The sequence below is a fragment of the Schistocerca piceifrons genome, chromosome 6 (genome assembly GCF_021461385.2).
Source record: "Schistocerca piceifrons isolate TAMUIC-IGC-003096 chromosome 6, iqSchPice1.1, whole genome shotgun sequence".
Lineage (NCBI taxonomy): Eukaryota > Metazoa > Arthropoda > Insecta > Orthoptera > Acrididae > Schistocerca > Schistocerca piceifrons.
Genome location: NC_060143.1, coordinates 517,527,864 through 517,552,531, shown reverse-complemented (window position 1 = coordinate 517,552,531; position 24,668 = coordinate 517,527,864). Strand labels below are relative to the sequence as shown.

Here is a 24,668-nt window from a genome sequence, read left to right as displayed (position 1 = left end):
TAATTATTTATCTAACTTATCGTAAATTACAGTGGCTGATGTGGCTTCTCAATAATTATATAACAGAAAAATCATCGTGTTTCAGATTTTTACTTCAAGTGGCAAATGTGAACACCATGAGCTTTAATTGACGATCGACACTAGTATTACGCAAAAAGGGGGTGTAACAGATGAGACTTCTGCAGTTCTGAGTGAAGCTTTATGCGCTGTTATGCGGCATCGCGTGTGTTCATTACCTTGTCGGTAAGCTCCGCTCACCTCGCTGTCTCGGAAGCAACTCTTTCCTAACTTCTCCTTACTACAATTTACCGAAGTTGGCATAAAAAAACTATCTGGTTGTGTTTTCATCTGACCAATCAGGGTCTCAATGTTAACCTTAAGCTCTGCCTACAAAAATTCTGTCTATCTAATGAGAACGTTATACTTTTCGTGGTGGGGCAATGTTTTTAAAGTTTGCAACGTAACAGAGACGCGAAAAAGTCTCACGCTAAAACTTGCAGCTGGTGTGGTCCTTTTAGTGTTATAGTAAGATCTATACTGTTCTTCTGGAGGGCTCTATCTTTTAACATGGGCTGGGGGTGGTCCTGTCGTAACAGAGACACGAAAAAGTCTCACGCTAAAACTTGCGGCTGGGGTGGCCCTTTTAGTGTTATCGTAAGATCTATACTGTTCTTCTGGAGGGCTCTAGCTTTTAATATGGGCTGGGGGGGGGGGGGGGGGTCCTAGCGGTTTGCTAGCGACGTGGGTGTCCATCCCTTATCGAAGGGCCTTCTAGCTTAACACGGTTCTGCCCTCGGAACTGCGTCTGTCTCATGGTGGGAAGGTATGACATGCATTTAGGCATTCTTGTGTTAGTCTGTGGTATTCCATTTGCTCACTCGTTACTCGTATTACTTTGGTTAATTTAATGTCAGGATTTATTCGGAGCTATGTGACATACTACTGGATTTGCTTATCATGTCAGGGTTTTCATGGAAGGTGTTGGATTTGCCTGACACCTTACATATCACCACCCTTCGAACTTAATTTTTGTACTGAAGTTAGGCAATAATTGAATCGTTGTCTAAGCCAGTCAAAAAATTCCGTTATCTAAATTTTGTTGCCTACTGTTCAGCCACGTTATTCTGTTCTATGCTAGTTTGTATTACTAATTTATGTTTTTATATTTTTCCACATGATTATCAAATATATGTTTATATTGACATGGGAAGAATATTTTTATTCTATTATAATCATTATTTTTTAATTATTTTCTTTCTTTATTTACTTGTGAAGTTTGTTTTTTAAGAAGTTTGTTATCGAAAGTGAGGAGTCTTTCACACCGATTTTCTTAGAAATATTGTTTTTATAAATGTAGTAATTAAGTGAAATCTATATCTAACACATTTTCTGATTATCATGTACAAGTGAAATGTTTTTGTTTCTAGACACTCATTTCAACTTTGTTACACTAACAAATAAGAATTATTTCCAAGAATTTGCTTTGACAAAGAAATATACATACACAAGTATTGAGATATTATCCTAACAAATGGTACAAATGTTAAAAGAGGGGAAAACATCCAACAACATAATTTTTTATTCTTTGTTTTTATAAGGAGAAAATAAGTAAAATATAGTTATTCTTTTATTTTTATGAAGAGAAAATAAGTGGCATATAATTTTAGTGTTTATTATGCCCTACTTTTGTTCTTTATATACTGTCCATTTCAGAACTAATGACTCATTTTTATCGATAGTCTATTTTTTACTTAAGTCCATTGTCAATGGCTGTTATTTTGTAGTTTATTAGCTGTCTGGTGTGCTTAACTTATTTAGTTTTTCACACGTTTCTTTTGCACAATTCCTACATCACATAATTTGATTTCACACATTCACACAATCCTATGAATTCAGAATGAGATTTTCACTTTGCTGTGGAGTGTGCACTGATATGAAACATCCTGGCAGATTAAAACTGTGTGCCCGACCGAGACTCGAACTCGGACCTTTGCCTTTCGCGGGCAAGTGCTCTACCATCTGAGCTACCGAAGCACGACTCAAGCCCAGTTTCATATCAGCGCACACTCCGCTGCAGAGTGAAAATCTCATTCTGGAAACATTCCCCAGGCTGTGAGTAAATGGTTCAAATGGCTCTGAGCACTATGGGACTTAACATCTATGGTCATCAGTCCCCTAGAACTTAGAACTACTTAAACCTAACTAACCTAAGGACAGCACACAACACCCAGCCATCACGAAGCAGAGAAAATCCCTGACCCCGCCGGGAATCGAACCCGGGAACCCGGGCGTGGGAAGCGAGAACGCTACCGCACGACCACGAGATGCGGGCAGGCTGTGAGTAAGCCCTGTCTCCGCAATATCCTTTCTTTCAGGAGTGCTAGTTCTGCAAGGTTCGCAGGAGAGCTTCTGTAAAGTTTGGAAGGTGGGAGACGAGATACTGGCAGAAGTAAAGCTGTGAGTACCGGGCGTGAGTCGTGCTCGATAGCTCAGATGGTAGAGCACTTTCCCGCAAAAGGCAAAGGTCCCGAGTTCGAGTCTCGGTCGGGCACACAGTTTTAATCTGCCAGGAAGTTTCATATCAGCGCACACTTCGCTGCAGAGTGAAAATCTCATTCTGGTAACATCCCCCAGGCTGTGGCTAAGCCATGTCTCCGCAATATCCTTTCTTTCAGGAGTGCTAGTTCTGCAAGGTTCGCAGGAGAGCTTCTGTAAAGTTTGGAAGGTGGGAGATGAGATACTGGCAGAAGTAAAGCTGTGAGTACTGGGCGTGAGTCGTGCTTCGATAGCTCAGATGGTAGAGTACTTGCCCGCGAAAGGCAAGGGTCCCGAGTTCGAGTCTTGGTTGGGCACACAGTTTTAATCTGCCAGGAAGTTTCATATCAGCGCACACTCCGCTGCAGAGTGAAAATCTCATTCTGGTAACATCCCCCAGGCTGTGGCTAAGCCATGTCTCCGCAATATCCTTTCTTTCAGGAGTGCTAGTTCTGCAAGGTTCGCAGGAGAGCTTCTGTAAAGTTTGGAAGGTGGGAGACGACATACTGGCAGAAGTAAAGCTGTGAGTACTGGGCGTGAGTCGTGCTTCGATAGCTCAGATGGTAGAGTACTTGCCCGCGAAAGGCAAGGGTCCCGAGTTCGAGTCTTGGTTGGGCACACAGTTTTAATCTGCCAGGAAGTTTCAATCCTATGAATGTTTAAGCATGAGGTTGGCGAATGTTTTTTGCACGAAGGTGATGGACTTGAGCGAGATGGATGTGGGCAAGTATTTGATGTACAGCTTCGTTTGTCGTTCCTTGTAGGCTTTGCAAGTGTGTGTTGCTGTTGTGGGTCCCATAATGGAATGGAGCTGTGAGTGCAGAATCTCGTGGTTTAATGGCTTTGTATGCGTTATGTGTCGCTGAAAGCGGTCGTTATTCGTTGTAATACTTCGCAGACGACTAGTTTACAATAGGACAGGGATTTGGGAAGGTATGTTGTCTATTCTTCACCCATCTTCTTTCTTGGTCTCAATCTTGCGAATCTTCAACTTCTGTTCTTCCTGCTTTTCTCTGCTTCTTACTTGCTTCTTGGTTCTTCTCTGGGCAGGATATGGAAATATTTATTGATAACTAGTCGCTTTGAAGTTCTCCTCTTAGTAACAGTTTGATAAATTGTATGGGTGTGTCATTTTTACTTTGTGGATGTTTTCTTCGGTTTCGTGCATCAGCGTGCTGTTTAATAGCAGTAGTGTGACTTTTTTTGCCAGTGGTGGCTTGCCCAAGCGGTCTTTTCGTCGGGCCGTTTTTTGCTCGCTCCGCTGAGTCGGGGCGTTCGGAGACCCTTCTGGCGTTCAGTGTCCTGTCTTGTCTCTGTAGGGTTCTGCCACTGTGTCGTTCCGTGTTCTGTCCCAGCAGGGTTCCGCCACCCTGTGGTTCAGCGTGGCAGCAGATTTATTTACTGCCCACTTCGGCTACAAGGGCCTTCTGTTGGTCTCGCTGTTCTTTCCCTTCTCTTGACGCTTCTGCCTTTTAGGAATCGTGTCTTGCTAATTACGTCCTTTCCTTTCTTGATACTTCTCGCGTTGCAACTTGTGGGTCGTTGCATCTCGTCCTTGCTGGAGTTTTTACAATGGTTCTTACAAAAAGTTTTACTTATAATCATCTAACATATATCTAGTACCTACATTGTTTTACGCCTTATTAAAAGCTTTACAAATTTCGGCGCCCTTTCCATGTTACAATTCTAAGATATTTTGAGTCTTAACGTCTACAAGAATCCCCAAATTCGTTTTTTATTTTTGTGTAGTGTCGTGGTGTATAGCATTTTAGTATTTCATGCTGTTAGACTATCTACGCTTTATCCCTTCACCTTAATCTATGGTACTATTGGTGTTATTTTTGTTTTTATTGAAACTACTTTCTTTTTCCCACCTTCCTCTCTCTTCATTCTTCTTTCTCCTGACGATCTTATCTGCAACATAATCTTGAAATATTGTGCTGATTATTTACCAGTAATAAAATTAATCTTCAAACTTTATGATATGGCTCACATGGTGAAGTCCTAAGGTTTTGCCTGTTTTTGGGTTCATTAGTTCCACAGCATTATCATGAGCAGTTCGGCTAATTATGACAGGTCCTTTGTATGCAGCATAAAACTTACGTATTTTGTGTTTCTGTTTGCTGGAGAGATGGTGTGTTTTTACAAATACTTTCTGGCCTACTGAGAATGTTCTTTTAATTGCTGTTCTATCTCCTCTTTCTTTTCTTTTAATGGCTGCCTTTCTGATGTTGGAGAGTGCTGTTGCTATGATTTGTTTGTGCTGTCTACGTGATACAATAGGAAATCTAACATTTTCTCTGGTTATGTTTGGGGGTTCAATATTCTTAAGTACAGTAACAGGAGGTAGTAGTGTAGTGCTATGTGGCATTTCATTTATTACTTCCTGAAAATCTTTAAGGTATATATCCCAAGTGTTGTGTCTTTTGCCTGCATGTAATCGGCATAAAGTGCCTATGTCCTTCATAGATCGTGCTGCTGGATTTACGCTAGGTTTGTACTTAGGTATGTAGATGGGTTTTATTTTGTGTTGTTTTAACGTGTTCTGCCATTGCACTGATTTGTATTGTGGGCCATAATCCGAAATTATTCGTTCCACCCGACCTACTTGTCTGAGAAAATCTTGTCTAAATGCTTTACTTATAGTAAGACCTGTTGCCCATTTTAATGGTGTCAAGGTAACATATTTAGAAGTAAGTTCCAAAACGACAAATATGAAAATATATCAATTTTTTGTGCGTGGGAGGGGCCCCATCAAATCTGTTGCAGCTATTTGTTTTAATATTTTAGGGATTATCGGAAACATAGGTGGTTTGGTTTGGAAAGTGATGTGTTTAGCCCTCATACATTTTTTGCATTTGACTAATACTGTTCTAATTCGTCTTTCCATATTAGGAAAATGGCTTGTTTGTTTTATTTTTAAAAAGCATTTCTTTGATCAAAAGTGGCCATTACTTAAATGTGTATGCCATATGTACTTATTAATTGGTTCATCTGGGATATAAGTTAACCATTCATTCGTTGCAACATTTCGTCTAAAAAATAAAACATTGTTTTTTCGAGATAGTGCTGTCGAATGTCTGGAAAATCCTTACTTCTCCACTTGTGTTTGATTCCTAGTATTTCGGGATCCTTGTCCTGATCTTTGCCTATGTTTTTCAATGCTGTCGTAATGTAGTTTTCGAAATGTACTTGTTTCATATAGTACATTGTAAACTGGTCTTCTGCTGCTTCCAAACCTATGTTATTGGATGCACCCTGTGGACATCGTGATAAAGCATCTGCTAATACATTCGCTGGTCCTGGTATGTGTGTGAATAGTGAAGTCAAATTCTTGTAGTATTAACATCCATCTGGCTAACCTCCCATGAGTTAGTTTGGCGGATAACAGAAATTCTAATGCTTTGTGGTCAGTGTATACTTTTGTTTTTCTTCCCAATAGGAAGTATCGAAAACGTTGGCCAATGCTTCCAGCTCCGTGACTGAATAGTTTTTCTCGGTTTTTGTGAGTACCCGACTGGCAACTCCAATTGTTCTATATGATCTTAGCCCTGCCTGTTCGTATTCTTGGAATAAAACAACTCCTAAACCTGTTTTCGCGCTATCAGTGGCCATACAAAAATTTTCTGTTAGATCAGGATGTGCTAAAATCGGTGCTGCTGTTAGTGCGTTTTTCACTTTTAAAAATTCTTCATTGGCTTGTTGATCCCATACCCATGGCGTGTTTTTTCCAGTCAATGCACATAGGCGTGGTGTTGCGAGAGAGTCGATCCAAATAAATTTTTTATAGAATCCGGTGAGACCTAGTAATCCTCTGAGAATTTTCTTATTATATGGAGTACAGAATTCTTTGACTGCCGTTAGTTTTTTTGGGTCGGGCATTACCCCTTTCTCGGAAATTATGTGTCCTAGAAATTTGACCTCTCGCCTTCCAAATTTGGATTTTGTTATATTTACTGTGACCCCACGCTCTTTCATGATCTGTAAAAACTGATTTAATGTGTCGTTGTGATGTTCCCAAGAGGGTTCTGCTATAATCACATCATCAACATAATAAGTAATTTTTTTGTAAAATTTCAGGACTGAGTATAGCATTAAATCCCCTAATAAACGCTGCTGATGATATGTTTAAACCAAATGGTAATCGTTTAAACTGCTAACATCTACCGAATACGATAAATGCTGTAAATTTTCTACATTCTGGGGCCAATTCTATTTGCCAGAAACTACTCCGTAAATCAATTGATGAAAATATCTTAGCAGCGTGGAAGTTTTGTATCAATTCCTCTAATTTTCCTGGGCGATCTGTCTCAGTGATTATGATTGTGTTGATCTGTCTGGAATCAAGCACTAACCTGATGCTCCCATCTCGTTTTTGTACAATATGGAGCGGGCTGTTATATGTGGAGGTAGCTGGTTCAATAGTATCGTCATCTAACATTTTAGATATCTCCTGGAATACTTTATTCCTGTAGCTTAATGGGATTGTATAGGGTGGCACTCTAAATGGTTTGTGCTGTTTTACTTCAAACTTGTACTGAAAGTGTTTAATACTGCCAGTCTTCGGTAAAAATACCTCTGCTTTATCTCGTAAAATACCCTCTAATTCTCTTTTACTGTGTTCCGAAATACCTTGAATTTATTGTAATTTTTCGTCGATTTCTTTATGGACTTCTAACATGAGTTGAGGCGATTCCCCCTTTTGTGCAAACCATTCTAATTCTTCATCCTCTTTATTTCGCGTCATTCTTAATTGTTTGTTTATAACTGGTATTTCTTCTAATTTCAGTTTTTGCTCAAAGAGAAATGTGACATTCCCGAATGTTACGATACCTTTCCCCATATCTATTATCGCTCGTCTCTCATTTAAAAAATCTGCACCTATAATCAAATCTACAGTTAGTTTAGGTACAATCACGAAGTTGGCTTCGATCTTTTGACCTTGACACGAAGGAGTTAATCTTGTTTGTCTCGTAACTTCCGCAGCATTGTTTCTAATAGGACCCCTTACTTTAATCTTACATGTTTTCAGAACTGGCAATTCCTCATTGGCATTACATTGCATGAATGAATTTTCTGAAGTCGCAGTCAGTTCACTTCCGCTATCAATTACAATATTGATTGGGATATGCTTTACCATGGCCTTCACAATTGGTTGAATTTGAAAGGGTTGGTTCTGTTCTTCTTCTTCTTGCATCAACGAATTCTCCACTGAATCATACATGAGTCTTTTCAGGAATTTACCTTGTGAATTCGAACTTTCTGTAGGATAAGCTTCGACTTCTACTTCTCTTTCTTTTATTTCCTCTTCTCTATTTCTTCCTTCATTTACGCTTTCTTCAACATCCTCTACTTTTTCCTCATCCTCGTCTATCTTTTCCTTCTTCGTCGCTACTTCCACATAATCGCATCTAAATGCTCTAATTATCGCTTCATAACTTCCTTCATTATATACGTTGGGTTGTGTGCCCACTCATAACTTATTTTCAACTTCTGTCGACTGCGCATTATCCTCATTGAATTCGCTTTCCCTGCTTTCCATCTCAAATAGCTCTGCAATACTCATTACTTCGTCCTTTCCTCCTACATTCGTTGTGCATGCCTCTGGTAATTCACCTTCCTCGTCAGTATTCTCCCAATTAATTTCGTCCCAACACGATATTGTTATTTTCTTGTCTTCGTTTTCATCTGGTCCCTGCGGATTTGTTTCTTCCTTCTTCTCTTCTCATGATAAGATTTTTACTTCTCTGTTCAAGGTGTTGGAATTGTCCTGGGTCGGTGCGTCATTCTCTTTGGCATGGGCGCTAAGCTGTCAATTCGAACGTTTATCGGGGTTTGGTGGTCTTACCTCCACCTCTTCTATCTGTATTCTCTTTTCTTGTTCAGCTTGTTGATAGTGGTTTCTTTGTTGATAATTTGTCGGTCTACTGGTTCTCCAGTACCCGTTCCGGTTGTCGTTATTCCCTCTGTAATAGTTGTTGCCGTTCCTGGGTGAATTATAGTTATTGCCATATTCTCTTCTAAATCCATAACCGGTTCTTTGTTGAGATCTTGTCGTTTCTTGGTGCGAAGTTATCACATGGTTCGTAATTATTGTTTCTTCGTACTGTGTCTTGTGGATTCCACTGCTTTTTGCTTTCGTTTTCACGTGCGCTTCGTCTTTTTCTTGCGTCATCTTCCGAAAATATGAACTCTAGTTCCCTTAGAATACCTTTAAATGCTTCGACGTCATTGCCTCCGCGACCTACTAATGATTTCTGGTATTTCAATGGTAGCTTCATCGCGCATAATTTAATCAACTCTCCGTCACTGTATGGTACATCTAAGCATTGATTTTTCTTTGCCATTAATTCGAAAAATTTCACGGGACTCTTCTCTCCTGAATTTTCAAAATATGGGTTCTGTAATAATTCGTACTTCACTCTGTTCTGTGCTTCGCTGGACCAATATCGTGAGAGAAACTTCTCTCTGAAATCATCGTACGATCGGCATGTCGCTGCAACATTCTGCATGGTTTCTGCGACTGTTCCTGACATGTGTGCACATATAAAGTCTACTTTGTGTGCTAGCGTCCAGTGTTCTGGTAATCCTACTCGGAATTGATCAATAAAAGTTCGTGGATGTAATGAGTTTCCCTCTCGAAAGTGCTGAAATTTTCTGACTGTGAGGAAATGATCGTTGTCGTACTTCGTCATATTTCCATATGAAATTCGCGATTCTTCGCCACTTTTGTTTCTGATCATTTCTCCCATCGTTCTTTCCGGTTGTGGTAGATCCATTGGATATTGTCCACCGTAACTTTCGCCTACCCTTGCGTAGTATCGTTGGAGTGGTACGCAATAATTTTCTTCCATCGGTTGTGAACGTGTAGCTGAATGCATTGCACTGTACTCTTCGCGACCTGGCTTTCCATTGTCAGGTATTGGTTCGGTATCTTGTCTGGCTAACCTTGCCGCTTCATTGCACCAACCAAACTGTCTTGAAACATACATTTGTGGTTCCGTATGTGTTTGTGATGACGTTTGTTCATCAAGAATTTCGAAACGCGTTTGTTGCTGTGCAGGCTGTCTGATTTCACGTATGTTACTTTCCGCCTGTGACTGGAATCGCAAATGCGTAATATCTTCGTTAATTGCTTGTTTTTCCGGTGCTGTTACAGATACGGATGTGGTTGCAGACTCTGTGCTTGTTCGATCCTGTTCACTACGCTCTTCAATGGTTTGCAACAACTCTGTTCGCAATTTCTGAAATTGTCGCTTCGTTTGCGCCTCAATTTTGACTATGCGGTTATCGTATCTTTTCAGCGCTGCTTTTGTGATACGTTTGTGTAACACACTGTTTTCAACAACTTCACGCGCTGTACCTGCTGCTTGTCTAGTAATTTCGTTTATCTGTTTCTCTAGTTTCTTGACTTCTCCCTGGGTGTTGTTACGTAATGTTTTGATCTCGTCCTAAATGTCATTACGCAATGTTTGTACGTCCGCTTGTACCTTGTCAGTGTTTGTTCTCAATTGATTGTGACCTGTTATTAAGTTTCCTATCACTTCTCGAGATTATTTCACCTCGTCTTCAATATGACTTAGGTGTAAGTGAATTTTTTTGTTTTGTTCTTTAATCGCACGCATTGGCTCGTGCTTTCTGCATTCTGAATTTGAATTTGGTTCGCTATGTCTTTTTTTTGCCTTGTCATGGTTTCCGTAATTTGTTGTAATAATTCTGCCAGATTGGTGGGTCCTATTGCGTTTTCTTCCGACGTCCTACGCTCTGTGTTTTCGCCCAAGTGTTGGTTCGCAACCGATTGCATTGAACTGTGCTGTGATACGTTTCTGTTCGCATTCCTTGTACTCTGTGTTGAGTGAGCTCTGATTACTTGTACTACGGGTTCTATGTATTCAAGACGCAAGTTAGAATCCTCATCGACTGTCTCTCTACTTTCCTGCTCCTCTGTCGTATGCTGACTTACGTTTTCTATGCCTTGACGTACATTATCCTCGTTATGGTGCGTTATATGTCCTATTTCTCGCGATACTGCATCGTCTGTTGTACTGTCCTATATTCTCTGTCCATTTTCATGCTGGGTCTCTACCTCAATTCGGTCAAGGTCTCGATTTGCCATTGCTAATCTTTCCGAATCCCTTACTTTCTGTTTTAAATGGCTCTGAGCACTATGGGACTCAACTTCTGTGGTCATCAGTCCCCTAGAACTTAGAACTACTTAAACCTAACTAACCTAAGGACATCACACACATCCATGCCCGAGGCAGGATTTGAACCTGCGACCGTAGCAATCACGCGGTTCCAGACTGAAGCGCCTTTAACCGCACGGCCACACTGGCCGGCTTTCTGTTTTAAAAGCAATTCACGCGCCCTACTTCGAGTTAACATGCGCTCATACGATCTCACGCGTTTCATAAACATTTTGTTCACATGACTTGACACCTATTATACCCAAGACTGACAATCCATTCACTTACTTGTTGGGTCAGAACCAACTTGTCAACGATGTATACGCCACCTGTGCGCTTGCATTGAGGAGAAAGCTTAATTCTAACAATTTTTAAAATTCATAACTTAATTATGCTATTGTCTCTGCTAGAATGTCTCACTATCTATCACTGTTTATGCCTTTCAAAAAAAATTTTTTTTATTACGAAAATTTTTTAACACGATATTTTTCTGACCTAGTTAGGCATGGTATTTTACCATCCTGGCAGGGTCACCATTTTCTGACATTCTGCGTGGTGTCTGTTTGTTCTATATCGTGTCTCCCTACTACTTTCACGCAACGACGCTCTGAGCGTGTTTTTTAGGGAGTTGACTAGTTTGAACCTGGGACCTGTTGCTGGTAAGGAGACGCCAGACCACACATGACATATAGAGTTCAGAAGAGTTCAGTGAGACTAGCGATGATATAACCAAATATTCAATGATTTCAGCGTCAGCTTCACTGCACTCCCTGTAAAAGAATCTTAATACTAACTAAATTTAGTGGAAGGGGTTCAAGGCTTTCCTATTTTTAGTTAGCCGGTAAAATAACGTCGAAAAAGCAGTTAAGTTTACCATTGGAAATTTTATTCTACTCACAAAACATTGTTTATAAATTGCACTATTGATAAAAGGAAATGTTTTAACACAGGATGATAAAAACCAACTGCGTTCAACAAAAATGTGAACGAATATTCCCTGAATGGGTTTCCAAGTTCTACAATGGATCGAAGGATGACCTATGCCATATCACATCTATAATCTAGGTTTAAATTAAGTTTCACAAGAGAGAAAACTATCAAAATGGTCTACAGTGACTCTCAATTATCTTTAATTACTTATCTAACTTGTCGTAAATTACAGTGGCTGATGTGGCTTCTCAATAACTATATATCAGAAAAATCATCGCGTTTCAGATTTTTACTTCAAGTGGCAAATGTGAATACCATGAGCTTTAATTGACGATCGACACTAGTATTACGCAAAAAGGGGGTGTAACAGATGAGACTTCTGCAGTTCTGAGTGAAGCTTTATGCGCTGTTATGCGGCATCGCGTGTGTTCATTACCTTGTCGGTAAGCTCCGCTCACCTCGCTGTCTCGGAAGCAACTCTTTCCTAACTTCTCCTTACTACAATTTACCGAAGTTGGCATAAAAAAACTATCTGGTTGTGTTTTCATCTGACCAATCAGGGTCTCAATGTTAACCTTAAGCTCTGCCTACAAAAATTCTGTCTATCTAATGAGAACGTTATACTTTTCGTGGTGGGGCAATGTTTTTAAAGTTTGCAACGTAACAGAGACGCGAAAAAGTCTCACGCTAAATCTTGCAGCTGGTGTGGTCCTTTTAGTGTTATCGTAAGATCTATACTGTTCTTCTGGAGGGCTCTATCTTTTAACATGGGCTGGGGGTGGTCCTGACGTAACAGAGACGCGAAAAAGTCTCACGCTAAAACTTGCGGCTGGGGTGGCCCTTTTAGTGTTATCGTAAGATCTATACTGTTCTTCTGGAGGGCTATAGCTTTTAACATGGGCTGGGGGGTGGTCCTAGCGGTTTGCTAGCGACGTGGGTGTCCATCCCTTATCGAAGGGCCTTCTAGCTTAACACGGTTCTGCTCTCGGCTTCTGTTCTCGTTTCTCCTCTCGGAACTGCGTCTGTCTCACGGTGGGAAGGTATGACATGCACTTAGGCGTTCTTGTGTTAGTCTGTGGTATTCCATTTGCTCACTCGTTACTCGTATTACTTTGGTTAATTTAATATCAGGATTTATTCGGAGCTATGTGACATACTACTGGATTTGCTTATCATGTCAGGGTTTTCATGGAAGGTGTTGGATTTGCCTGACACCTTACAACCTTCACATAAATACATGTTGATATCACGTGGAAACGATTCCTGAATGAGGGCACAGCCACCAAAAACTGTACTAACACATAATTATTTAATTTACAACCGAGATTATACAGGTAGTAGGAGATTTGCGTGGCGCTTGCAAATATAAGCCTTACGTAATCAAAGATCCATAATGGAAAACAAACGACTGCTAAAATAGGGAAAATCGCGGAGCACCAATGAAGCACGTCCTCCGCCTATGGCGACTAACTATGCAATCTGTAGTTGACACTTCATTCATGATAACGCACTGTATCGACTCTGTGAGGAAATTTTCTATTTAGTTACAAACCTTATCATATATTCCACAGGAGAATGCTTCCTTTACAAGACATGGCTTTGATGCTCAATGAATGGCTATTCCAAAGCCTAGATACAAAGAATCTATTTGATTTTTTATATTCCCATCACTGAATATATCGTGTGTGAAGACCGCGAATTTGATGATCGATGCTTCCAGAACATGATCGATGCTTCCAGAACACACCCTAATAATACCTAACGACTTTTTTTTCAGGTGCTCATATTTGAGCTTAGAATCTGTTCAGGCTTTAGTGAGAATGGCGGGAGTCTTCCTTTGAACACGAGACGACATTTTTCCCTTTCTACCCCTGATGAATATGAATCATTCCTTCATATCTGGTGATATCACCAGACGTGAAATTATAACCTTTATGCCTTCTTTTTCTGCAGACTGACACTGAAAACCTACCATCGTCTTCAAAAAGTCACTAAATGTTCAGTGAAAAGATTCAAACAAGTTTTTCCTTGGTTCTCTGACAATTTTCAGGCCTACTTGCCCTATAACACAACCTGACTCGCAACGTTTAATGACAACGCAACAGGAATTTCATTCAAAAGTCTCCAAAATAAATATATTAGTAAGCTCAACCGGGAACGGTGCTGCATTAATGAGTAGCTATGTAATAACTCCCACCTTATAGATGAAACGCGTGCAAGACAATGAACTTGCCATTTGCGCATTCTGAGGCTAAGCACTCACGACGAGAACTTTCAAATCTTGACAGACGACGACGAAATTTATGCTGAAGAAACAGAGACTGATCTACCGGTGTCGTCGTTACGAACTGCATGCGTGACCAAACTACAGTTACCTTTAGTTCATTCATTCATGTTCTCATGTGTGCTGTAATATTTACCAGTAGATCTCGAGGAGTGTCTAGCTGACAGTATTTTGTTGCTTATTTAGCACCGCCTATGGGACACGCGCACTGCAATTAGGCGGTTATACACTGAAGAGCCAAAGAAATTGGCACACCTGCCTAATACCGTGTTGGGCCCCCGCGAGCAAGCAGAAGTGCCGCTATGCGACGTGCCATGGATTCGACCAATGTCTGAAGTAGTGCTGGAGGGATCTGACACCATGAAACCTGCAGGCCTGTCAACAAATGCGCATGAGTATGAGGGGGTGGTGATCTCTTCTGAACAGCGCGTTGCAGGCGTCCCAGATGTGCTCAATAATGTTCGTGTCTGGAGAGTTTGGTGGCCAGCGGAAGTTTTTAAACTCAGAAGAGTGTTCCTGGAACCCTTATGTAGCAGTTATGAAGGTGTGGGATATCGCATTGTCCTGCTGGAGTAGCCCAAGTCCATCGGAATGCACATATCATTTCAAATCCACACGCCCAACACCAGTACAGACAGAGCCTTCCACCAGCTTGAACAGCCCCTGCTGACATGCAGGGTCCATAGATTCACGAGGTTGTCTCCATACCCGTACACATCCACCCTCTCGATAGAATTAGAAACGCGACAGGCAACATGTTTCCAGTCATGAACAATCCAATGTCGGCGTTGACGGGTCTAGGCAAGGCGTAAAGCTTTGTGTCGTGCAGGCATCAAGGGTACACGAGTGGGCCTTCGCTTCGAATGCCCATATCGACGACGTTTCATTGTATGGTTCGCACGCTGATATTTGTTGATGGCCCAGCAGCAATTTGCGGGGTCAGTAATTTGCGGAAGGGTTGCACTTTTGCACTTCTGTCACGTTGAACGATTCTCTTCAGTCGTCGTCTGTGCCGTTCTTGTAGGTTCTTTTTTCGGCTGCGGTGATGCCGGAGATTTGATGTTTTACCGAATTTGTGATATTCACGGTACACTCGTGAAACGGTCCCAAGGGAAAATACCCACTTCATCGCTACCTCGGAGATATTGTGTCCCATCGCTCGTGCGCCGACTACAATACCACGTTCAAAGTCACTTAAATTTTGATAACCTGCCATTTTAGCAGCAGTAACCAATCCAACAACGGCGCCAAAAATATGGTTCAAATGGCTCTGAGCACTATGGGGCTTAAAATCTGAGGTCATCAGTCCCCTAGAACTTAGAACTACTTAAACCTAACTGACCCAAGGACATCACACACATCCATGCCCGAGGCAGGATTCGAACCTGCGACCGTAGTAGTCGCGCGGTTCCAGACTGAAGCGCAACTGCGCTAGACACTTGTTTCTTACACAGGCGTTGCCAAACTCAGCGCCGTATTCTACCTGTTTACATATCTCTGTATTTGAATATGGGTGGCTATACCGGTTTCTTTGACGCTTCAGTGTACCTGCAGACGTGAGCAACAGGATCTGTCATGGGGCCTTTTATTTTCAGTTCGTTCATGACAGACATACCTGGAACTGCAGCAAGAAAATTTGGGTGTGCTGTAGACTGGGAACTTTCAAAGAGGCACACGTATCTGGAAGTTACCGCGTCCGTATTGACGAATAAATGACCAATAATTGGTAAATATTTCTGCAACTGAAGGTCGGAGCCGAGCGTCGCGAAGACAGAAGTCTCAACGTTTCACCTAGGCGACAAATTGACCAACAAAGAGCTTACTGTCCACTTCGAAGAAAGGCTACTGAGACATATGTAAGTGCTCGCTTGACAGGATCCCCAGCTGCAGAGAACTTCTATTAAGAACAGCTGCGGAAATATGAACTCTCAATAACATTCTCCAGAAAACCTGTTGCACGTCTGCGGATCCTCGGAATCGACACCTTGTACTTCAGGTCTGAGATTGGTCTACCCTATTGGGGCAAATTGCTCCTCAGCTTGGATGAATACTATTCACACAAAACTTGTTGACGCACAGTCTCATAAATGGTACAATGAGATCTACATCTACCTTCTGACTAACCATACTTAGCTAGATACCACCTCCATCTCTGCGGCAGGAAGTGCACTTGTATGGGAGCACAAAAAAACAGAGAAACTTCCTCACCTCCCCGTTCATGCAGTCATTCCGAGTAAAGAAAGACTTCGCCCGTGTCATCCACTACTGGAAACTGCAAGGACGATAGTTGGCAACGGCTTTAATATTAATGACTGCTGGAGACACATTGTGGAACAACTTAAGACGCCATCACGTTGACCAAGCCATCTGGCTTTGAATTGCCACGCAGGATTTAGTCGGTTCTTAAGCGAATAAGAATCAACACTGGCAGCTGCTTCCCTTCTCAGCACCAGTGGAAGAAAATAACTTCAATTTGTGACTGTGGCACTAAAAAGCAGACTGTTAACTATGCAGTTCTAGAATGTCGGCTGAGAGCTTTCGCTGGCGATCCAACAGAGCTTCTGGTGATGACACACCACGGTCGTGGCCTAGATATTAGTTTGTAATATGAAGTATTCATATTTAGTGATGTAGCCATACGCTAAGTACATAAATGAAACCTAATAGTTGTAAATGTTACTAAACGCAGGAGTTGAATGCATGGGAAAATTAAGCAAGTGATTTTTCTCATAGTAGCAAAAGCGCTGAAAGTGGCCAGATAACCATAAGAATCTCAGCACTGGTGCAAGGATATACAAAGCCATGTGGATGAATAATCAGAAAAGGGAAACCTTTTAATGTAAGGAAAGGAGGAACGCAAGTTGTGCTACAAAAATATTCAAATGTTCCAACAAATTCTGCACGATGTAGATAAACCCATGTCAGTGATTGCAATGTACATCAAATTCCACGCAATAATTATCAGCAGTTTCTACGGACAACAAGGCAAAAAAATAATACAAGGTAATCATTGTCCCTACTTTAAGCGGAAAGAGAGAGAGAGAGAGAGACTGATTTGTGCGAGTACTAGCGAATGTGAGAAGCACAGGTAGATATCAGAATCTACGTGGCCCATTTTTCCTCTCCCAACGCAAAACAATATTGTGTTCAAATCAGATTAACACATTATGCGAGAAATCACTCCGTGATAAACACAATAAACAATAACACTTCGTGTCAGAACAGTAAGTGAAGCACACTTGCGATCGCGGTGTATGCCAAGAGCATAAATAAGTCTCATCCTAGTAAGTACAGCATGATGAAACGTGAGATTAGATTCCACAGTCAACATAATGCAACGGCTAAGTCCCTACTCGCACCACCATGTTGGTCGTAAACGGAACTTTGGCGACACGGCCTCTGTCTAGCTCTCACAGGACAAAGACTTCATCCTTCGCGAGACATACAACGCGACACTGTACAGCGAATGGTTTTGTACGTAGTGCACATGAGAAGATATTCTACGAAACATTGCTAAATGCGCTCTCTGAAAACTAATGGCAACAAATTAATGACAACAAACAGATCCGGTTTGAGAACGTCTATGATGAAACTGATGCCACTGATCACGCGGGTATTGTAGCAGCAATGGACCTCCAACACAACAGTGAGATTTACACGTTCCCAATGTAGATAAAGAGAAACTTGTGTCATTTCTCAAAGAAGATCTCAGAACATTTACATCTGGGCCTTCAGTTTAAAAGAATTGTTGACCATGCACTGGATAGGTATGTTCCTAGCAGAACAGTTCATAATATGATGAATTCACCATGACATACAGTCACAGTAAATGAACTTCTAAACAGACAGCGACCGCATAATGCGTGTAAAATAAATCATAGAGCTATAGACAGACGCTGGCTATCAAGAGAGCAATGTTTGAAGCCTTTAATGATAATGGTAGAAAAATCCTATCGTTTCGTACCTCACAAAACACGAACAATTATGATAGTACGTAAAGGCCGTTAGCTGCACTACAGGAGGTGTCCATATACTCGTGGGTGACACAGGAACCGAAACTAAGGGTAGCAAAGCAAAATCAGAAATAATTAACTCCGATTTCAAATGTTCGTTTATTAAGGAGTATACAGGAATATTGTCTCAATTTATATTTGGACCATTACATAGACGAGTGATACAAATGTTAGTGTCCGTGGCGTTGACAAACAGCTAAAATCGCTAAAATTAAATAAGGCACCAGGATCTGACAGCATATATGTCAGATTCTATAAAGAATTTGCAGCTTTGCTCCCATTACAACCGTAATATACCGTAGACCCCCTGAACAAAAATATCTACACATTGATTCAAAAAATCCCAGGTCATACCTGTCTATGATGAGAGAAGAAAAAGCGATGGACAAAAGTACTTTCCTATCTCACTGACGTCCATCTGTTATAGACTCATAGAACATACTGTGAGCTCAAAGAAAAAAGGGCTATCTGGAAAAGAATTACCTCCGCCATGTGAACCAGTATAAATTCTGATGACATCGTTCATGCAAAACCTAACTTCTCACGTGTTATGCTAAAAGCCATGGACCATGATAGTCTGCCGAGTGCAGCATTTCTTGACTTCCGAAACGGATTTACAGGAAACTATACCAGTAATTACTAATAAAATTATGTTTACACTGGTTATCAAACGATTTTGTCGCTGCGTTGAGAATTTCTTGTCAGGGAGGACGCAGCATGTGTTTTGGGTGGAGAGCCATCGACATAAGTAGTTTCAGACCATATGGAAGTGTGTTGGGGCCCTGCTAACGACCTGGCAGACAATATTAGTATTAATCTCAGAATTTTCGCAGATGATGCACTCATCTACCTGAAAAAAATGCGCCAATGGTGAGGTAGATCTTGATAAGAGTTCAAAGTGGAGCAGAGATGGGCAACTTGTTTTATGCGTGGACTATCTGGGTAGCCTGTGTTGCCCGGGAATGTATTTATTCAAATCTTCTATTAGTTCATCTCCTCCTTACCCCTCCGTCCATCTTCTCCTGACCCCCCTCCTCCCTGTCTGTGCCTATCTCTTTCCCTATCTCTGTCTGCCCATCTGCTCCTCCCCACTTCTCTCTCCGAATTATCGCACGTACCCCAATAGTAGGCGGATAGTTCTATCCTCGTAGTACGTGTTTCCAGATCGTAGCTAATATGTGTACTAAATTTGACTGAAGTCGTTCCAGGGGTTTCGGATGAGCTTTTTACCCTTGTCTGTGCTCGCGTATACACATGTCAAATATATTTCACACATATTTAACACGTTTGAAACCTATTTAACATGTATTTTACGTGTGTCTCTAGAGAATTTCGCCCTGTAATTTTCATATAACTCAGTGTTTATGACGTCATATCCACTGAACTACGTGTAGTATAACGATATGATTTGCAGGTATATCCAGTATTATATGTGTCTGCTGTCTAAGAAATGTGTTTTACAGTAAAGAAGTAATAAATTGAAGTGTCATGCATGACAAGGTAAGATCCGGAGTACCACACGGAAGTGTGATAGGACCGTTGCTGTTTATAGTATGGTGTGTAGCCATGTATGGAAGTGAAACATGGACGATAAATAGTTTTGACATGAAGAGAATAGAAGCTTTCCAAATATGGTGCTACAGAAGAATGCTGAAGATTAGATGGGTAGATCACATAACTAATGAGGAGGTACTGAATAGGATTGGCGAGAAGAGAAGTTTGTGGCACAAGTTGACTAGAAGAAGGGATGGGTTGGTAGGACATGTTCTGAGGCATCAAGGGATCACCAATTTAATATTGGAGGGCAGCGTGGAGGGTAAAAATCGTAGAGGGAGACCAAGAGATGAATACACTAAGCAGATTCAGAAGGATGTAGGTTGCAGTAAGTACTGGGAGATGAAGAAGCTCGCACAGGATAGAGCAGCATGGAGAGCTGCATCAAACCAGTCTCAGGACTGAAGACCACAACAACAAATATATATACGCTGGACTCTTACTAGAATCGGCGGAACGCCGCGATTAATGAGGACAATGGCACTACGTCAGTAGTTTGTGGATCACTTGAGAATTTGGGTTGATGGGAGGCATATTACGGTAGTCTGCGCAGTTGCGATGATCGTTGTCTGGATGGCTTAGTTGTCAGAGCATCCGCCTCGCCAGCAAGAGATCCGGTTTCGAATCCCGTTCCTGCATAAATTTTCAACATTCCCCATTCACATAAATCAGTGTTCTCTAGCAGCGAAATGTCGGTAACTGTGTCTATATTTAACGTTTTCTTTACGTGTCAGAGGTTTCGCGACGATCAACGCGCCGCACGCTTCACTTTTTCGTATTTCCTGGTGGAACCGTTGTATTATAATTGAACAATTGCATTGATTGCAGAGCACAACAACAGAACTTCTTGTAAATTTCTTGTCCCCCCTCCCCCATCCCAACATCTCACTTTCTCACAAGAAGCGATTGCTTCAACATCGTACCAGACAGTTCATACGCATGCAATAACAGACGCCTGATGATGAAGAAGGAAGCTTGAAACGCGTAGCAACGTGTTAAATTGCAAGCTAAATAAACAATGTGACCAGTAGCAGAACAAAACAAATAACTTATTCACGACAGTCACGGTACCAACACTTACAAGGGGAGGTCACGACGTTTGGAACGCGGATTTACTGCAAACTTCCTACACCCGTAGTACTCCATTAGGACAACAAAATGTGTAAGCAGTAGCGCGTACTTCTCAAGCGTTATTAAGAGAATCGCAAGATAATTTAGGTTGTCAAATAGATATCTGTGTGTGGTCAGTTTTACCATAAAGCTGCTGCAGCCGAATGGATCATCGAACAAGCTGAACGGGTGTCACCGGACGTCCATCCTGAACAAATTCAACGAACAACATAGAACAAAATGTTTTTTTTTTTTTAAATGGTTGACGTTCAAGACGCTGGATCGAGTTCCGTTCGTCAGTTTTTTCTTTTTTTTCAACACAGTCATTATCTCTATTATTTATATTACAATTGATATAATGGGGACAATACGTGTGATCGGATGAACTTTTATTAAATTTATAATGTTATTTGGCAGTCTACTAATTTTTATTATCACAAATAATGTAATATATCGACTAGTAAACGACTAAACGTGCATAAAGTGATACTGAAAATGTATGCTTGTCCCTGATTTGAGAAATCCCTTATACCTGGAAGGAGCCCGAAACGACTTGTTACCTCCAAGTTTTGACCGGCACAGACAGCTTTCGAAAGACGTAAAATTAATCGTCGCTTTCGACATTACGAGTGCAAATTGCAGGATGGTATTTTCCGTAAAAACATGGAAAACATTAAGTTAAACGGCACCAGCTGCATTGAATAAATGCTATGTTTCCGCATACGCAAGGTCTTTTGATGTTTTCCGTGGAAAAACAAACCTCGTTAACATTTTCAAAAACCTCTCTTTCAGACGGTAGTTTGGAAACAAACCACCCATAACGCAGTATTTCCTTAAAAATCGGCACTGACAATTGGTTATGCAGTATCGAGTGTATTTTGATAGCGTCTTCCGAGAAGCAATTTCTCGTTCTTTTTCGATTAAATACGAACAGTTTTGAAGACACGGACAAGGATACGTTTTCAGTATCACGTTATGCGTTTGGTCGTTTACTAGTCGATAGTTACGAATACTATATTATTTGAGATAATAAAATTTAGTAGACTGCCAAATAACATTTGTAAATTTAATAAAAGTTCATCCGATTACACGTATTTTTCCCATTATATCAATTGTAATGTAAATACGAGGGTTATTCCAAAAGTAAGGTCCGATCGGTCGCGAAATGGAAACGACTATGAAAATCCGATAAAGCTTTGCACAGATGTGTTGGGTAGTGTCTCTAGTATAACCCCAGTTAGCATCACGTCGCTCTTCTCATTTCTGAGCTCGCAGTGAGTGCGTAAAGATGTCTAGAAAATAGTGTCTGCCGCCAAGTACGAGGGCCTGGTGAGAAATTTCGCCTGAAGCTATGCAGCCAACATTACATAACTGTCGTGCTGTTTCGTCTTCACGACAATTCTCAGCCGCATTCTGCAGGGGCAATGAAGATGCTCCTGCATCGTTTTCAAATGGAAATGTTAGATTACCCACAATACAGTCCGCAATTGTCTCCCCCTGAGTTTCATCTCTGGTCACATGAACCGCTGTCTTTGACGACAACATTTTGACACAGACAACGAGGTGTAGGCCAGCGTGGAGAATTGGCGGAAAGCACTGGCGGCTGCCTTCTATGATGAGGCTATTGAAAAGTTGGTACAACGCTATGACAAAAGTCTAAGTCAGAACGGCGACTACGTAGAGAAGTAGCTGAAAGGTGTAGCTAATTGTTACAAGTAAAACATTTCTGATGTTCACTGTGGTTTCAATTTGGCAATCAATCGGACCTTACTTTTGGAATAACCCTCGTAGTAAAGAAAATGACTGTGTTGAAAATAAAAAAAAAACTGACCAACGGAACTCGATCCAGCGATCCAGTGGCTTGAGCGCCAACCACTTTTTTTTCACAAAAAACCATAATGTTCTACATTGTTTGTGTTGACTTTGTGCGGGGCGGACGGCCGATGACACCCGTTCAGTTTGTTCGTTCATACGTTCGCTCAGTTTTTTTTTATTAGAAACGGAAGCTAACGCTCTGACCGAACACGCTTTTTTTTTTTTTTTTGTTCGTTGTTCATCCTTGTGTTTGGTTGTTGCGGACGTCACATGACTTTCGTTCAAGATCGTTTTGTTGGTCCTTCCACTCAGTTTTTTTTTATTACAGAGGCCAACCGGCTCTCTGGCCGAACACGCTGAGCTACGAGCTACCGTGCCAGCACCACTCGGCTGCCGCCACTTCATGGTTAAAATGATCGTGCACAGATATATATTTGACAACCTAAATTATCTTGCGATTTTCTCAGTAACGCTTGAGAAGCACGCGCTACTGCTTACACATTTTGTTGTCCTCATGGAGTACTACGAGTATACGAAGTTTACAGTAAATCCGCGTTCCAAACGTAGTGGCCTCCCCTTTTTAGTCCCTATGGCCACTGTCAAGTCACTATTGAGAAAGAGTAAAAATATCTCATGCGCTTTACGATGTTTCTTGGATTCAACTGTGAACCAATCTTCACTTTCTAAATGCGTAACGGGGACTCTACGAACAGACATACAACGGTGGTGGTCTTTTCCAAAGACTACAGTGGGCCGCTTTTCAGTGCGTCGACCTGCATGACGGTACCTCACCTGAAGATGTCCCCGTAGCGACTGTGCATCGCCCAGAGGCGGTCCCACAACACGGGCACTTTGTAGAAGCTGAATCCATTTCCCGCAAGCGGCAGTGTTGGAGGTCCTGGGATAGCCGTCCGACGGCGGTTGGCCCACAGCCAGGCAGCGACTGCCAGCAGCCCCGCAAACAGGGAAACCAGCACCACACAGGCAGCGAACACCACACACATGATTCAGCGTCTACGGAGCTGCGCCACCTCCCTTCCTCTATTTATACGCTCTTGTCTCCCCACCAACGATCGTTCCAGGGCCTCTCCTGAAACAGATTGCCTTTCCGAGTTCACACGTTTAAGATACTACTGTTTCTTTTGGCAACCGCTATTAAAGTTATATAACAAACTTTACTTCAAGGCTTCTCATCTCTCGTCCTTGAAAAAGAGCTTCCCAGTTCCTCGTAAGCCGCGCGGGATTAGCCGAGCGGTCTCAGGCGCTGCAGTCATGGACTGTGCGGCTGATCCCGGCGGAGGTTCGAGCCCTCCCTCGGGCATGGGTGTGTGTGTTTGTCCTTAGGATAATTTAGGTTAAGTAGTGTGTAAGCTTAGGGACTGATGACCTTAGCAGTTAAGTGCATAAGATTTCACACACTGAAAGGTGGCTACACTGAGCCACAGCGCCAGAGATTGCGCCAAAGAGTATTATTCCGCCGCCTCCACTGGCAGTGCTTGTCGAGAACTCGTAGTACTCAGTGCTTGCTGAGATGTCGTAGTGAAAAGTTCTTGTCGAGAAGTCGTAGTGGAGAGTGCTTGTTCCATGTTTTATGCAGTTGTTTGATGGGATAGACAGCAGATGTTGTTCTAATGGAGATATTGTAATGATTAGAGTGCTTTTCATCAATATATATGAAGGTAACAAAACTCGCTTTATTTTTCATTATTTTAATGTCGTAAATAATGCGTCATTACAGGTTCAGTCAACAAAGCACCTGGCTTGTGTTCTTGTATTAGAGTGTAATTCTGGTTTTCTTGCGCAATTATAGTATTTCTAATTTTTTTATCACTTCAGTATAAATGGTATTTGAAGTTTCTTGTCTTATTGAAGAGGAACCGTGCCAGATGCGTACGTTGAGTCATACTTCCACACACAGAACAGTTATACTTGTGCTTTGGTTTCGTAGGTTTTATAGTTGCTGGGGACTTAATTAATTAATTGTGTTAACGAAAATTTTCATTTCATTCTTTGTTGTTGTTCTATGCAGTCAGATCGCATACAAAAACTAGTCAGGGCCAACCGTTTACGAGACTTCGTAATCGGACAGACGAAAACTACTAAAAATTTAAAAAGTATTTGCATTTCATATTTATATAATTAAGCCCCCATACAACACACACACACAGTTCCTCGGACATTGGCCCACGTCTGGTACACACACGTGCCCTGCCTCCTCGGTCAGTGACCCACATATAGGAG

The 24,668-nt window shown here is 41.5% G+C and overlaps 1 protein-coding gene across 1 annotated transcript in view; it reads right to left on the bottom strand.

The window, feature by feature from the left end:
- LOC124803426 (cytochrome P450 4g1-like) overlaps window positions 1-23,431 on the bottom strand; it is a 126,996-nt gene extending 103,565 nt beyond the window's left edge. The window contains exon 1 of the mRNA XM_047264609.1: window positions 23,220-23,431. Within this exon, the coding sequence (XP_047120565.1) occupies window positions 23,220-23,431 (212 nt within the window). The remainder of the gene's footprint in view (window positions 1-23,219) is intronic.
- Window positions 23,432-24,668: the final 1,237 nt, after the last annotated feature.